Source organism: Panulirus ornatus, chromosome 4 (genome assembly GCF_036320965.1).
Source record: "Panulirus ornatus isolate Po-2019 chromosome 4, ASM3632096v1, whole genome shotgun sequence".
In the NCBI taxonomy this organism is placed as follows: Eukaryota; Metazoa; Arthropoda; class Malacostraca; order Decapoda; family Palinuridae; genus Panulirus; species Panulirus ornatus.
In genome coordinates, this window is record NC_092227.1 from 62,464,012 (window position 1) to 62,481,658 (window position 17,647).

Here is a 17,647-nt window from a genome sequence, read left to right on the forward strand (position 1 = left end):
CCATGAGTCATACATACATTAAATAACCTTACCAACCAGTCAATAATACAGTCGCCCCCTTTTTTAATAAATTCCACTGCAATACCATCCAAACCTGCTGCCTTGCCAGCTTTCATCTTCCACAAAGCTTTTACTACCTCTTCTCTGTTTACCAAATCATTTTCCCTAACCCTCTCACTTTGCACACCACCTCGACCAAAACACCCTATATCTGCCACTCTATCATCAAACACATTCAACAAACTTTCAAAATACTCACTCCATCTCCTTCTCACATCACCACTACTTGTTATCACCTCCCCATTTGCGCCCTTCACTGCAGTTCCCATTTGCTCCCTTGTCTTATGCACTTTATTTACCTCCTTCCAGAACATCTTTTTATTCTCCCTAAAATTTAATGATACTCTCTCACCCCAACTCTCATTTGCCCTCTTTTTCACCTCTTGCACCTTTCTCTTGACCTCCTGTCTCTTTCTTTTATACATCTCCCACTCAATTGCATTTTTTCCCTGCAAAAATCGTCCAAATGCCTCTCTCTTCTCTTTCACTAATAATCTTACTTCTTCATCCCACCACTCACTACCCTTTCTAATCAACCCACCTCCCATGCTTCTCATGCCACAAGCATCTTTTGCGCAATCCATCACTGATTCCCTAAATACATCCCATTCCTCCCCCACTCCCCTTACTTCCATTGTTCTCACCTTTTTCCATTCTGTACTCAGTCTCTCCTGGTACTTCCTCACACAAGTCTCCTTCCCAAGCTCACTTACTCTCACCACCCTCTTCACCCCAACATTCACTCTTCTTTTCTGAAAACCCATACAAATCTTCACCTTAGCCTCCACAAGATAATGATCAGACAACCCTCCATTTGCACCTCTCAGCACATTAACATCCAAAAGTCTCTCTTTCGTGCGCCTGTCAATTAACACATAATCCAATAACGCTCTCTGGCCATCTCTCCTACTTACATACGTATACTTATGTATATCTCGCTTTTTAAACCAGGTATTCCCAATCACCAGTCCTTTTTCAGCACATAAATCTACAAGCTCTTCACCATTTCCATTTACAACACTGAACACCCTATGTATACCAATTATTCCCTCAACTGCCACATTACTCACCTTTGCATTCAAATCACCCATCACTATAACCTGGTCTCGTGCATCAAGACCACTAACACACTCATTCAGCTGCTCCCAAAACACTTGCCTCTCATGATCTTTCTTCTCATGCCCAGGTGCATATGCACCAATAATCACCCATCTCTCTCCATCAACTTTCAGTTTTACCCATATTAATCGAGAATTTACTTTCTTACATTCTATCACATACTCCCACAACTCCTGTTTCAGGAGTACTGCTACTCCTTCCCTTGCTCTTGTCTTCTCACTAACCCCTGACTTTACTCCCAAGACATTTCCAAACCACTCTTCCCCTTTACCCTTGAGCTTCGTTTCACTCAGGGTTAAAACTTTCCTGAAAGTTTTGGTATTTTTGTGAGGGGTAACAGATTTGCTTGAAAACTTCATGGTGAATTTGAATCGGGTAGAAATATATGTAAGCGGATATTAAAGCCTGCAAAAAAGTTAAGAATGGTTACTCTTTTTAAGAATATTCTCAGATTATTTGGCTTGTATTTATTGGGTATTTTTCAGCTTAGGGAAGTATTGTGAGATATTTCCTTTGATTATTTTGATTATAGAAGTGTTTCATGATGTCATATTTCAGTTTTAAAAGAGGAAGGTTTTTGGGCTGTGATTTTTGGTATTTTTGTGAGGGTTGATAGATTTGCTAAAAAAAATCTCAGTTTAAGGACTATTTTTCATAATGAATTTGAATCCATGATTGAAATGTATGTGGGGATATTAATGCTTGTGAATAAGTAATTATTTCTTACTGTTTTACAAGAATCTGTGATTATTTAGTTTGTATTTATTGGGTATCTTTCATCTTTGGGAAGCATAATGAGGCATTTTCTTTGTTTATTTCAAGTGTAGCAATGTTTCATTATATCATAATTCAGTTTTAAAGGAAAAAGGTGTTTGGGCTAAAAAATTCCTTGAACTGTTATTACTAGCAGTTTTTGGAATTTTTGTGACAGGAATAGGTCTGCTTGAAAACCTCAGTATATGGACTATCTTTAATGTTGAATTCAAATCTGTGCTTGAAATATATGTTGGTAGATGTTAAGGCCTTTGAATAAGTAATTGAATGATACTCTTTTAAGAGATAGTGATTATTTGGTTTGTATTTATTGTGTATCTGTTGGCTTGGGGAATCACTTGAGATATTTTCCATTATCATTATAACTATGTATAGAAATGTTTCATCATATTTCAATTTTGAAACAAGAAGGTTTTAAGGCTGAAAAATTCCCTGAACAAAATATTTATTACCTGCAATTATTGGTATTTTCGTAAGGTTAATAGATTTGCTTGAAAACCTCAGTAAAAGGACCAATTTTCTTACTGTATTCAAATCTGAAACTAAAATATATGTTAGCGGACATTAAGGCCTGTAAGTAAATGATTAATGGTTACCCTTTTAGAAGATTCTCTGATTATTTGGTTCTTATTTACTGGTTCTCTGTTAGCTTGAGGAAGCATTGACATATTTTCCATGATTATTTTAAGTATAGTAGTATTCCATTTTGTCATATTTCAGTATAGGAAAAGAAAAAAATTTTTTGGCTAAAAATTTTCCTGAACTATATCATCAGCAGTTTTTTGTATTTTTATATGATAATGGATTTACTTAAAAATCTCAGAGGGACTATTTTTCATGCTGAATTCAAATCTTTGCTTGAAATTTATGATAGGTAACATTAAGACCTGTAAATAAGCATATGTTTGTTATTTTCTTACAAGATTCTGTGATTATTCAGTTCGTATTTATTGGGTGTCTTTTTGGCATGGGGAAGAATTGTGAAATATTTTCCTCGAATATTTCAGATATAGAAACCTTTCATTATGTCTTATATCACTTTTAAAAGAAAAAGGTTTTTGAGCCAACACTTCTTACGATTGATTCTTGGTATTTTTGTGATGGGATAGATTTACTTGAAAATCTCAGTATAGGTATTATTTTTCAAGCTGAATTCGAATCTGAGGTTGAAGTATATGTGTAAGACATTAACGTCTGTAAATATGTCATTAATTATTAATCTTTCAGAAGATTCTGTGATTATTCTTATATTATTTATTGGGTATCTGTTGGCATGGGGATGCACTATGAGGTATTTTCCAGTATTATTTTATATATAGGAATTTTTTGTTATATTTCAGTTTTAAAACAAAAAGGTTTTTGGGCTAGAAAAAATTCCTGAACTATTTATTTTATTCATTTGCTTTGTCGCTGTCTCCCGCGTTAGCGAGGTAGAGTAAGAAAACAGGCGAAAGAATGGCCCAACCCACCCACATACACATGTATATACATACACGTCCACACCCGCAAATATACATACCTATACATCTCAACATATACATATATATACACACACAGACATATACATATAGACACATGTACATAATTCATACTACCTGCTGTTATTCATTCCCATCGCCACCCCGCCACACATGAAACAACAACCCTTTCCCCACTCATGTGCACGAGGTAGCGCTATGAAAAGACAACAAAGGCCACATTCGTTCACACTCAGTCTCTAGCTGTCATGTATAATGCACTGAAACCACAGCTCCCTTTCCACATCCAGGCCCCACAGAACTTTCCATGGTTTACCCCAGACGCTTCTCACGCCCTGGTTCAATCCATTGACAGTACATCGACCCTGGTATACCACATCGTTCCAATTCACTCTATTCCTTGCACACCTTTCACCCTCCTGCATGTTCAGGCCCCGATCACTCAAAATCTTTTTCACTCCATCTTTCCACCTTCAATTTGGTCTCCCACTTCTCGTTCCCTCCACCTCTGACACATATATCCTCTTTGTCAGTCTTTCCTCACTCATTCTCTCCGTGTGACCAAACCATTTCAAAACACCCTCTTCTGCTCTCTCAACCACACTCTTTTCATTACCACACATCTCTCTTACCCTTTCATTACTTACTCGATCAAACCACCTCATACCACATATTGTCCTCAAATGTCTCATTTCCAACACATCCACCCTCCTCTGCACAACTCTATCTATAGCCCACGCCTTGCAACCATATAACATCGTTGGAACCACTATTCCTTCAACCATACCCATTTTTGCTTTCCGAGATAATGTTCTCGACTTCCACACATTCTTCAACGCTCCCAGAACTTTCGCCCCCTCCCCCACCCTATGATTCACTTCCGCATCCATGGTTCCATCCGCTGCCAAATCCACTCCCAGATATCTAAAACACTTCACTTCCTCCAGTTTTTCTCCATTTAAACTTACCTCCCAATTGACTTGTCCCTCAACCCTACTGTACCTAATAACCTTGCTCTTATTCACATTTACTGTCAGCTTTCTTCTTTCACGCGCTTTACCAAACTCAGTCACTAGCTTCTGCAGTTTCTCACACGAATCAGTCACCAGCGCTGTATCATCAGTAAACAACACCTGACTCACTTCCCAAGCTCTCTCATCCACAACAGACTGCATACTTGCCCCTCTTTCCAAAACTCTTGCATTCACCTCCCCAACAACCCCATCCATAATCAAATTAAACAAGCATTATGACATCACACACCCCTGCCGCAAACCAATATTCACTGAGAACCAATCACTTTCCTCTCTTCCTACACGTACACTTGCCTTACATCCTCGATAAAAACTTTTCACTTTTCACTTCTTGATTCCACCTTTCGCATGTAACATGCATCTCCTGCACATGCCATCACTGCTTCTCTGAATACATCCTGTTCCTTGCTTACTTCCCTAGTTACATCAGCTTTCACCTTTTGCCATCCTGCACACAATCAGTAGGTATTTCTCAACTCAAGTCTCATTTTCAAACTCACTTGCTCTCGCTACTGTCTTCTGCCTGACAATGTTTCATTTTTTCCAAAAGAAATATACAAATCTTCACCCTCATTTCTACATGGTAATGATCAGACATCACACCAGCTGCCCCTGTCAGTACATTGACATCTAAAAGTCTCTACTTTACATGCCTATCAGTTAATATGGAATTCAATAATGCTTATTAACCATCTTTTCTATTCACATTCTTATACTTGTGGATTTCCCTCTTTTTAAATCAGATATTCCGATCACCAGTCTTTGTTTTTTATCTCACAACTCCACAAGCTAATCACCATTTCCGTTCACTTTCCAGAGTACTCCATGCCCCCAATGATACCCTCAACCACATTATTCACCCTTGCATCTAAATTGCCCACTCAGCTGCTCCCAAAATCTTGCCTCATGATTTTTCTTCTCATGGCTCAGTGCATAAGTGCTGATAATCACTCATCTCTTGCCATCGACTTTCATTTTTGCCCTCATTAGTCTGGAACTCACTTTCTTGCACTTTCACGCACTCCAACAAAACCTGCTCCAGCAGTAGTGCTATTCCTTCCTTATCTATTGTCTTGTCACTGGCTTAGCTCGCAAGACATTTCCAAACCATTCTTCCCCTTTACTCTTTAGCTGTTACACTCATAGCCAGAATATCCAGGTTTCTTTCCATAAACATACAACCTGGTTCCCCTTTCTTCTCATCTTGGTTACATCCACACACATTTAGACAACCCAGCTTGAGCCTTTGAGGACGATAAGCACATCTCTTTATCTGTTTTCCTCTCACCAACCCCTGGCTTAAGCTCTGAAGACATTTCCAAACCATTCTTCCCCTGTACTCTAAAGCTTTTGTTTCACTTTGAACCAGAACTTCCAGGTTTCTTTTCTCAAACATATTACCTATCTTCCCTTTTTTATCCTCTCAATTAAAGCCACACACATTTAGGTACTCCAGCCTGAACCTTTAAGGGGGATAAGCACTCCCAGCTTGGCTCCCTCTGTTCTGTATTATAGAAATTTAGATACAAGAAGGGAAGAGTTTCCAGCCCCCAACTCTTACCGCCTTTAATCACCTATGACACAAGGAATATAGACGTAGAGTTCATTCATCCCTACCCCAGAGATGATATGATTATGGAACTGAGATATTGTTTAGGGGCCAATAAGTCCTATAATTATCCATTTAAATGACTACAGTATTGAAAAATACATGGGAAGTGTATTTATATTTATTGGTTTCCGTCCACCAGAGGAAGCATTATATTTTACATTCAAATTTCAAACATAGAAGACTTTTCATTAAATATATTCCAGTTTTGAAACAAAAAGTACCTTGCATTTTTTTGATATTTTTCTTTGGAAAACTGGTTTGTTTGATTCACTACTCCAGTATAGGACCTATTTTTCATGCTGAATATGATTCTTTGGCAGAAATATTGTTTGGGGACCATAAAGTCTTGTATTTGAGCATGCAAATGATTACAGGATTAGGTGATCATTTTCTCCATGTTCATATCTGTTGGTCATTATGATATGTTTCATAGTATAAATTCAGATATAAAAGCCTTTCAGTATTTTATATTTCAGTTTTCAAACAAAATGGTTTTTCTTCAGAAAAAGTGTGCTTCTGGATCAGAATTTTTCATGCATCATCCTGGCAGTGGAAGAGACCTCTGCAGTAATTGTAATGTGACCACCATATTTACCATTAAAAATAATCTGGTTGTTTTGGCCTCTTTGATCCTTGGACTATCTCTTACAAAACATTTATTCAAATTGGTTCTGAAATCCAACATGAGTAAGGTGCATAGTATATGGATATAGTAGTTTAAAGATACAAGAAAAATATGCAGCACACTATTTTTTTTTTTTCCAATTGATCACAGACTGTTGTAATGTGAAATTGATGATTATTCTCTTTAACAGATAAGATAAAGTCCAAGAGAGAATCAAATGTTAATCAGAGCAAGAAAGAAGTGGAAGAGGTTGATCTTACCTTTGAAGAAGATGAAGTTGACTTGACTGAGGATGAACAGGATAAAGATGCTGTTTTGGAGGAGCTTGATTGGAGGGATATATATGAACCCAGACTCATTTTCCCTTAAGACAGCCTTATAGATGTATCCTGCATGTACATATGACAAATGACAAATTTATTTTAAAGCACTCTCTGTTGATTATTGTGGCTGTTCAATAAATTGTAGTAATTTAAGCGCTTGCAGTTGCTGCCAACAGGCACACTAACCTGTTGATCTCCATGCCCTTGTGATAGCTGAAAATGTTTCCATAACTTAAGAAACTCTCTCCAGATTCAGACTGTTGTGTGAATGACATATGGATGCTTTAAGAATATTTTTTTACAGGTTGCATGACATTGTGTTCCTGGGTATGTGGTACTGGATAATAACACCAAATTTTTGGGAAAATCAAAACAAACCAGTGATATATTGTTTTATAACATAGACTGATTTTGTATGTGTAAAATGTAAGCATAATTTTTCCTTATTATTATTATTATTTTGCATATAAGGTTTCTTATCTGATTAATGTTTCTTTATAAGAATCTATTATATTTATAGATAATTTACTTGTTTGTATTTGTCTAATAGTTTGTGTAGCTTACAGTCAAGGCTGTCCTTGTCCCTTTGATCATTACCTTCCATTCTGTCATTGTAAACTTCACTAATGGAAAAGTTTTCCATGTTTCTTATGATCATCAAACAATTCATTTTTATCAGTGCCATCTTGATCATCTAATAATTTGGCATAATCATGTTTCACATTTGATTTTTTTTTAACCACTAGAAGCATTTCACATAAGGGATAAAGTAATTGATGCACACTTGCCATTGATACTTTAAGCACATCTCTAATAAAATAACCTTTTGACTGTCAACAGGATTACAACTTTTCAGTATATTGGACTCTAGATTGAGTGTGGAATCTTTTCACATTATTGGTAGGGTTTAATCCAGAAAATCTGGAGATGAAAACCACATTCTAGTTAATGATGTGGAAGGTAAAAAGTGTCTAAATTTGAGGTCATGAGAAAAGTCTATAGTTTGATGAAGGTACACAATATTCAGGAGTCTGTGCAAGAGGAATGTGTGTATAAATAGTTGCATGGAGATCATTTGAAAAAAAAAAAAAAAAAACGTACATTTAAAGAACATTTTACATAGCATACTTTGCACAAGTTGGGAGGCTGAAGCCTTTTCTTAGGATGGTTCCATTTTTTGTGGATATTGATTATCTCTTAAAACTAAATAAACGGTAGTATAGATGTATGTGTGAAATAAATTTTCAAAAAAAAATTAGTTTCATTTAACCAGTTGCTGGGTAATTAAGACTAATGGTTATCTGCATTCTGGGGAATCAAGAGAAATTTTTAGTTCTTTATGAACTATGCTGTACCAGTTTCTAGGCTGTAAAGATGTCATGGAACCAGAGCCATGATGAATATATTGTTAGTTATATGACTGTTACAAAGAAATGATAAGGAGATGAATGTTCCAAGTCCATGTTTTGTGTAGCATAAAGATGTCATGTAATCAGGGCCATGATGACTATTTGATTGCTACACAGGAATGATAGGTAGACTTTATGTTCCAAGCACTTTGATGTTTATTTACAAATCTCATTTTGTGTAGCATAATTTTGTGGTTTTCCTACTCCTGTCCTAGAGATTTATAAATAATCAGCAAATTGTTTGTTTTACCATGGACTTGGAACATTACATCTAACCATTCATTTATGACAAACACTTTTTTTTATTATTTTCCTTTGTCGCTGTCTCCTGCGTTAGCGAGGTAGTGCAAGGAAACAGACGAAAGAATGGCCCAACCCACCCACATACACATGTATATACATACACATCCACACACACAAATATACATACCTATACATCTCAATGTACACACATATATATATATATATATATATTTTTTTTTTTTTTTTTTTTTTTTTTATACTTTGTCGCTGTCTCTCGCGTTTGCGAGGTAGTGCAAGGAAACAGACGAAAGAAATGGCCCAACCCCCCCCCCCATACACATGTATATACATACATCCACACACGCAAATATACATACCTACACAGCTTTCCATGGTTTACCCCAGACGCTTCACATGCCTTGATTCAATCCACTGACAGCACGTCAACCCCGGTATACCACATCGCTCCAATTCACTCTATTCCTTGCCCTCCTTTCACCCTCCTGCATGTTCAGGCCCCGATCACACAAAATCTTTTTCACTCCATCTTTCCACCTCCAATTTGGTCTCCCTCTTCTCCTCGTTCCCTCCACCTCCGACACATATATCCTCTTGGTCAATCTTTCCTCACTCATTCTCTCCATGTGCCCAAACCACTTCAAAACACCCTCTTCTGCTCTCTCAACCACGCTCTTTTTATTTCCACACATCTCTCTTACCCTTACGTTACTCACTCGATCAAACCACCTCACACCACACATTGTCCTCAAACATCTCATTTCCAGCACATCCATCCTCCTGCGCACAACTCTATCCATAGCCCACGCCTCACAACCATACAACATTGTTGGAACCACTATTCCTTCAAACATACCCATTTTTGCTTTCCGAGATAATGTTCTCGACTTCCACACATTCTTCAAGGCCCCCAGAATTTTCGCCCCCTCCCCCACCCTATGATCCACTTCCGCTTCCATGGTTCCATCCGCTGCCAGATCCACTCCCAGATATCTAAAACACCTCACTTCCTCCAGTTTTTCTCCATTCAAACTCACCTCCCAATTGACTTGACCCTCAACCCTACTGTACCTAATAACCTTGCTCTTATTCACATTTACTCTTAACTTTCTTCTTCCACACACTTTACCAAACTCAGTCACCAGCTTCTGCAGTTTCTCACATGAATCAGCCACCAGCGCTGTATCATCAGCGAACAACAACTGACTCACTTCCCAAGCTCTCTCATCCACAACAGACTTCATACTTGCCCCTCTTTCCAAAACTCTTGCATTTACCTCCCTAACAACCCCATCCATAAACAAATTAAACAACCATGGAGACATCACACACCCCTGCCGCAAACCTACATTCACTGAGAACCAATCACTTTCCTCTCTTCCTACACGTACACATGCCTTACATCCTCGATAAAAACTTTTCACTGCTTCTAACAACTTTCCTCCCACACCATATATTCTTAATACCTTCCACAGAGCATCTCTATCAACTCTATCATATGCCTTCTCCAGATCCATAAATGCTACATACAAATCCATTTGCTTTTCTAAGTATTTCTCACATACATTCTTCAAAGCAAACACCTGATCCACACATCCTCTACCACTTCTGAAACCACACTGCTCTTCCCCAATCTGATGCTCTGTACATGCCTTCACCCTCTCAATCAATACCCTCCCATATAATTTACCAGGAATACTCAACAAACTTATACCTCTGTAATTTGAGCACTCACTCTTATCCCCTTTGCCTTTGTACAATGGCACTATGCACGCATTCCACCAATCCTCAGGCACCTCACCATGAGTCATACATACATTAAATAACCTTACCAACCAGTCAACAATACAGTCACCCCCTTTTTTAATAAATTCCACTGCAATACCATCCAAACCTGCTGCCTTGCCGGCTTTCATCTTCCGCAAAGCTTTCACTACCTCTTCTCTGTTTACCAAATCATTTTCCCTAACCCTCTCACTTTGCACACCACCTCGACCAAAACACCCTATATCTGCCACTCTATCATCAAACACATTCAACAAACCTTCAAAATACTCACTCCATCTCCTTCTCACATCACCACTACTTGTTATCACCTCCCCATTTGCGCCCTTCACTGAAGTTCCCATTTGCTCCCTTGTCTTACGCACTTTATTTACCTCCTTCCAGAACATCTTTTTATTCTCCCTAAAATTTAATGATACTCTCTCACCCCAACTCTCATTTGCCCTTTTTTTCACCTCTTGCACCTTTCTCTTGACCTCCTGTCTCTTTCTTTTATACATCTCCCACTCAATTGCATTTTTTCCCTGCAAAAATCGTCCAAATGCCTCTCTCTTCTCTTTCACTAATACTCTTACTTCTTCATCCCACCACTCACTACCCTTTCTAATCAACCCACCTCCCACTCCTCTCATGCCACAAGCATCTTTTGCGCAATCCATCACTGATTCCCTAAATACATCCCATTCCTCCCCCACTCCCCTTGCTTCCATTGTTCTCACCTTTTTCCATTCTGTACTCAGTCTCTCCTGGTACTTCCTCACACAGGTCTCCTTCTCAAGCTCACTTACTCTCACCACCCTCTTCACCCCAACATTCACTCTTCTTTTCTGAAAACCCATACAGATCTTCACCTTAGCCTCCACAAGATAATGATCAGACATCCCTCCAGTTGCACCTCTCAGCACATTAACATCCAAAAGTCTCTCTTTCGCACGCCTGTCAATTAACACGTAATCCAATAACGCTCTCTGGCCATCTCTCCTACTTACATAAGTATACTTATGTATATCTCGCTTTTTAAACCAGGTATTCCCAATCATCAGTCCTTTTTCAGCACATAAATCTACAAGCTCTTCACCATTTCCATTTACAACACTGAACACCCCATGTATACCAATTATTCCCTCAACTGCCACATTACTCACCTTTGCATTCAAATCACCCATCACTATAACCCGGTCTCGTGCATCAAAACCACTAACACACTCATTCAGCTGCCATTTCCCGCGTTAGCGAGGTAGCGTTAAGAACAGAGAACTGGGCCTTAGAGGGAATATCCTCACCTGACCCCCTTCTCTGTTCCTTCTTTTGGAAAATTAAAAAAAAACAAGAAAGGGGAGGATTTCCAGCCACCCGCTCCCTCCCCTTTTAGTCGCCTTCTACGACACGCAGGGAATACGTGGGAAGTATTCTTTCTCCCCTATCCCCAGGGATAATATATATATATATATATATATATATATATATATATATATATATATATATATACACACAGACATATACATATATACACATGTACATAATTCATACTATCTGCCTTTATTTATTCCCATCGCCACCTCGCCACACATGGAATAACAACCCCCTCCCCCTCATGTGTGCGAGGTAGCGCTAGGAAGAGACAACAAAAGCCCCATTCATTCACACTCAGTCTCTAGCTGTCATGTAATAATGCACTGAAACCACAGCTCCCTTTCCACATCCAGGCCTCACAGAACTTTCCATGGTTTACCCCAGACGCTTCACATGCCCTGGTTCAATCCATTGACAGCACGTCGACCCTGGTATACCACATCGTTCCAATTCACTCTATTCCTTGCACGCCTTTCACCCTCCTGCATGTTCAGGCCCCGATCACTCAAAATCTTTTTCACTCCCATCTTTCCACCTCCAATTTGGTCTCCCACTTCTCCTCGTTCCCTCCACCTCTGACACATATATCTTCTTGGTCAACCTTTCCTCACTCATTCTCTCCATGTGACCAAACCATTTCAAAACACCCTCTTCTGCTCTCTCAACCACACTTTTTATTTCCACACATCTCTCTTACCCTTACATTACTTCCTTGATCAAACCACATATTGTCCTCAAACATCTCATTTCCAGCACATCCACCCTCCTGCGCACAACTCTATCCATAGCCTATGCCTCGCAGCCATACAACATTGTTGGAACCACTATTCCTTCAAACATACCCATTTTTGCTTTCCGAGATAATGTTCTCGACTTCCAAACATTCTTCAAGGCTCCCAGAATTTTCGCCCCCTCCCCCACCCTATGATTCCCTCCGCTTCCATGGTTCCATCCACTGCCAGATCCACTCCCAGATATCTAAAACACTTTACTTCCTCCAGTTTTTCTCCATTCAAACTTACCTCCCAATTGACTTGACCCTCAACCCTACTGTACCTAATAACCTTGCTCTTATTCACATTTACTCATACCTCCCAATTGACTTGACCCTCAACCCTACTGTACCTAATAACCTTGCTCTTATTCACATTTACTCGTAACTTTCTTCTTTCACACACTTTAACAAACTCAGTCACCAGCTTCTGCAGTTTCTCACATGAATCAGCCACCAGCGCTATATCATCAGCAAACAACACCTGACTCACTTCCCAAGCTCTCTCATCCGCAACAGACTGCATACTTGCCCCTCTTTCCAAAACTCTTGCATTTACCTCCCTAACAACCCCATCCATAAACAAATTAAACAACCATGGAGACATCACACACCCCTGCCGCAAACCTACATTCACTGAGAACCAATCATTTTCCTCTCTTCCTACACGTACACATGCCTTACTTCCTCGATAAAAACTTTTCACTGCTTCTAACAACTTGCCTCCCACACCATAAACTCTTAATACCTTCCACAGAGCATCTCTATCATATGCCTTCTACAGATCCATAAATGCTACATACAAATCCATTTGCTTTTCTAACATACACATAACTATTAATATATTTACCTTGGTCCAGGTTTTATGGATCTGGAGAAGGCATATGACAGAGATGCTCTGTGGAAGGTATTAAGAGTTTATGGTGTGGGAGTTAAGTTGCTAGGAGCAGTGAAAAAGTTTTTGTCGAGGATGTATGGCATATGTACGAGTAGGAAGAGAGAAAAATGATTGCTTCCCAGTGAATGTTGGTTTGCTGAAGGGGTGTGTGATGTCTCCATGGCTGTTTAATTTGTTTATGGATGGGGTTGTTAGGGAGGTAAATGCAAGAGTTTTGGAGGGAGGGGCAAGTATGCAGTCTGTTGTGGATGAGAGGGTTTGGGAAGTGAGTCAGTTGTTTGTTGATGATAATGCAGAAGTTGGTGACTGTGTTTGGTAAAGTGTGTGAAAGAGGAAAGCTGAGAGAAAATGTGAATAAGAGCAAGGTTTTTACGTTCAGTAGGGTTGAGGGACAAGTTGATTGGGAGGTAAGTTTAAATGAAGAAAAACTGGAAGAAGTGATTTGTTTTAGATATCTGGGTGTGGATTTAGCAGTGGATGGAACCATGGAGGTGGAAGCGAGTTACAGGGTGGGGGAGGAAGTGAAGGTTCTGGGAGCGTTCAAGAATGTGTGGAAGGTGAGAATGTTATCTCGGAGAGCAAAAATGGGTACGTTTGAAGGAATAGTGGCTCCAACAATGTTATATGGTTGTGAGGCATGTGCTATAGGTAAGGTTGTGTGGAGGAGGGTGGAGGTATTGGAAATGAGATGTTTGAGGACAATATGTGGTGTGAGGTGGTTTGATTAAGTAATGAAAGTGTAAGAGAGATGTATGGTAATAAAAAGAGTATGGTTGAGAGCAGGTATTGAAATGGTTTGGTCACATGGAGAGAACAAGTGAGGAAAGATTGACAAAGAGGATATACGTGTCAGAGGTGCAGGGAACAAGAGGTGGGAGACCAACTTGGAGGTGGAAAGATGGAGTGAAAAAGATTTTGAGCGATCGGGGCCTGAGCATACAGGAGGGTGAAAGGCGTGCAAGGAATAGAGTGAATTGGAACGATGTGGTATATTTGGGGTCGACGTGCTGTCAATGGATTGAACCAAGGCATGTGAGACATCTGGGGTAAGCCATGGAAAGTTTTGCGAGGCCTGGACATGGAAAGGGAGCTGTGGTTTCGGTGCATTACACACAACAGCTAGAGACTGAGTTTGAACAAATGTGGCCTTTGTTGTCTTTTCCTAGCACTACCTCGTGTGCACGCGGGGGGAGGGTGGTGCTGTTTCATGTGTGGCAGGGTGGTGACGTGAATGGATGAAGGCAGCAAGTATGAATGTGTACATGTGTATATATGTATATGTCCGTGTATGTATATGTATGTATACGTTGAAATGTGTAGATATGTATATGTGCGTGAGGGTGTTTATGTATATGCATGTGTATGTGGGTGGGTTGGGCCATTCTTTCATCTGTTTCCTTGCACTACCTTGCTAACGCGGGAGACAGCGACCAAGTATAATATATAAACAAATAAATTTTATTTTTGCGGTCCATTAAATCTGAAATCTGTTAAATCAGGGTCCATTAAATCAAGGGTTTACTGTATTTGATATTGTCCCACCTACCAAAAATGTGGTTACATTCCTTGTGTGACACATGCACACACAACAGGTAAAGACATTTTGTATCATCTTTGGATTCAGTCACTTCCCGCACTACCCCATCAAGAAATAGATTAAAGTCACGGAGATGTCAAACATACAGTGTCTGCAAAAAATAGTCTACCCCACATATATTTTCAAAGGTGATACATGGCTGTTTTTTGTAGGTGCAAGCATATGACACACTCAGGTGAAATCATCATACATGTGATTGCCGAGACTTGCATTTCTGTCGGTGTGAGCATCAGCAACCTGCTTCACTGTGCCTCAGGCTATCTTGAGTGATCGATGTTCATTCCTCTTCCAGGCTGCCACTTCATTCTGGGAATTTTATTTTTAAGCATTTTATTTGTTCCACTTGAGCTTCAGGATGGTTGGCTCTTTATGTTTCTGAAGAGGAGAAAGACCAACTTCTTACATGGAAGCAAGATTTTGTGGGTACACTTGAGGTTTTTAGGTGTACTGGGTGTTCAAAATGCAGGATCAGGTGGCTGTTTCCTGCAACATCATTGCATCACCTCATTCAAGAGACCAAGCCCCTATGGACCCAAAACATGAATCTAGAATATTTCAGGAACTTTGCCAAGTCCTTGGCCACACATCTGCAAATGGTAATCAAGGCCAGAGATAAATTAATAAAATGAAAGTGTGACATTGCCTATGAAAGTGTATGGTGAGGCAAGCAAGGTTTTTTTTGTAGGCCTTATACTTGACACAAACCTACTCCCATCAAAGACTACTTACCTTCCCTCAAATCATATAGATGCCTTAGTCTTCCGATAAAAACTCTTCACTTTCCATTTACCCTCTGTATTCAATACATCTTCCACAAGGCATCTGTCAATTCTTTCAAACACATCCTCCAGATCTGTCATACCAGTTCACTCTCTTTTGAATATTTCTCTCAGATTCTTCAAAGCAAACACTTACTCCAAGTATCCTGTACCTTTCCTGAAGCTTCCAAACTGCTCCTCCCCAGTCAGATGTCCTGTACATAACACCACTTTCTCACAACTTACCTAGATAAACTCAACAGTTACTTCAGTAATTCAAACATTCACCTCTGCCTTATGTGAGGGCACAGGTGCCTAGCAAGATTAACCAATCAAAAACATTTTCACCCCATTTCATGAGAAACAAACTTGTAATTCCACCCACCCTTGCTGCTTGCCATACTTTACTCTGCACAAGGCTTTCACTCTATCCTTTCTTTTCACCAAACCAGTTGCCAGGACTCTAAAGTGTTATGAAAGTGAACTTCCCATCATTCAGCACTCCTGAGTTGTAGCACTTATAATAAGAATCACTTCATAACATACAAGTTTGTTCAACTATGTGACCTCAAATTTAATCCAATCATTAGCTCCACAGGAGACGCCTTTGGTATAAGCATGAAGATTCTATCATGTAATATTCTTCAAGCTCCTGAGTTGTAGCACTTATAAAAAGAATCACTTCATAACATACAAGTTTGTTAAACTATGTGACCTCAAATTTAATCCAATCATTAACTCCACAGGAGACGCCTTTGGTATAAGCATGAAGATTCTATCATGTAATATTCTTCAAGTTAGTGTATTACAAAGAATGTGTCCAAAGGCAGACAGACATGGATGATATTGTCCTGCATACACTATTGTAATAGCAGGATATACTTCATTGCCTCATTATGTCACTGATGATGACTTCAGTAGTTATCAAGCCAACTCTCTATCAGTCTTTCTAATATCTTTAGCTCTGTTCCCAATCATATGAAGTACATTGACAAGCATACATACACCTTACAGTATGAGGAAATTAATTCTGTACAGCTGGGCTCTCCTAACTCCATAAGACGGCAAAGGGGAAAGATTTGGAATTACCATACCTAATTAAATCTTGCCTAAATGTTCCTAAATAGTGCTTCCATTTATTGCTCCTACCATTATGCTAAAAGGCAGGGCTAGCATGTAAGGCTCACCACAGGAAAATGCAGAGTTAGGAAGAATGATCTGTGTGAATTAAGTGTTGTCAAATGTTATGTATGACAAGAAGAGATAGTATGTATGTGGACAATGCCAGTAGAATAAGTGTGGGTTAGGCAGAAAGAAAAGACAGCTACCTGGGTCAGAGTAGTGCAATTTGACAACCACTAAAGTGCTGGTCAACTACAAAGCTGTCACTAACCCTTCCGATACCCAGGAAGGTAGTACTGGTAATACACCTCCCTGGTCATTGGCTGCCTACCAACTACTGCCTACTGAGAGATATCTGTTGACTGAAATAATCTACAAAAACAGCCCATACAAACTCAAACTAATATCCAACATAATAGTGCAAATTATGTAAATGGACTTAGTAAATGTTAGTATGAAGCATATAGTGCTGAAAATAGGAAAAAAAGAGAGCTTTATGGATATTTTCAAAGCAAGTGAGTCATTACACAGTCAACTGGTTCATTATCAAAGGGAAATGGTGACTGACTTTGTTCAAGACAACAAAGGACAATATACTTCGGTGGTAAGAAGTGGTTGACTGGCTGTAAACAAAGAAGTGATTAATGATCAGGCTTCAGAATGGCTA

At 39.3% G+C, this 17,647-nt stretch overlaps 1 protein-coding gene across 2 annotated transcripts in view; it reads left to right on the forward strand.

Moving 5' to 3' along the window:
* LOC139766635 (uncharacterized) overlaps nt 1-8,302 on the forward strand; it is a 144,008-nt gene extending 135,706 nt beyond the window's left edge. Inside the window, exon 4 of one of the 2 annotated variants that reach the window (XM_071695542.1) lies at nt 6,893-7,035. In XM_071695542.1, the coding sequence (XP_071551643.1) occupies nt 6,893-6,901 (9 nt within the window). In that variant the 3' untranslated portion in view covers nt 6,902-7,035. Of the gene's footprint in view, nt 1-6,892 lie in introns of both variants that reach the window. The other variant, XM_071695516.1, reaches the window with a different exon arrangement.
* The last annotated feature ends 9,345 nt before the right edge of the window (nt 8,303-17,647 follow it).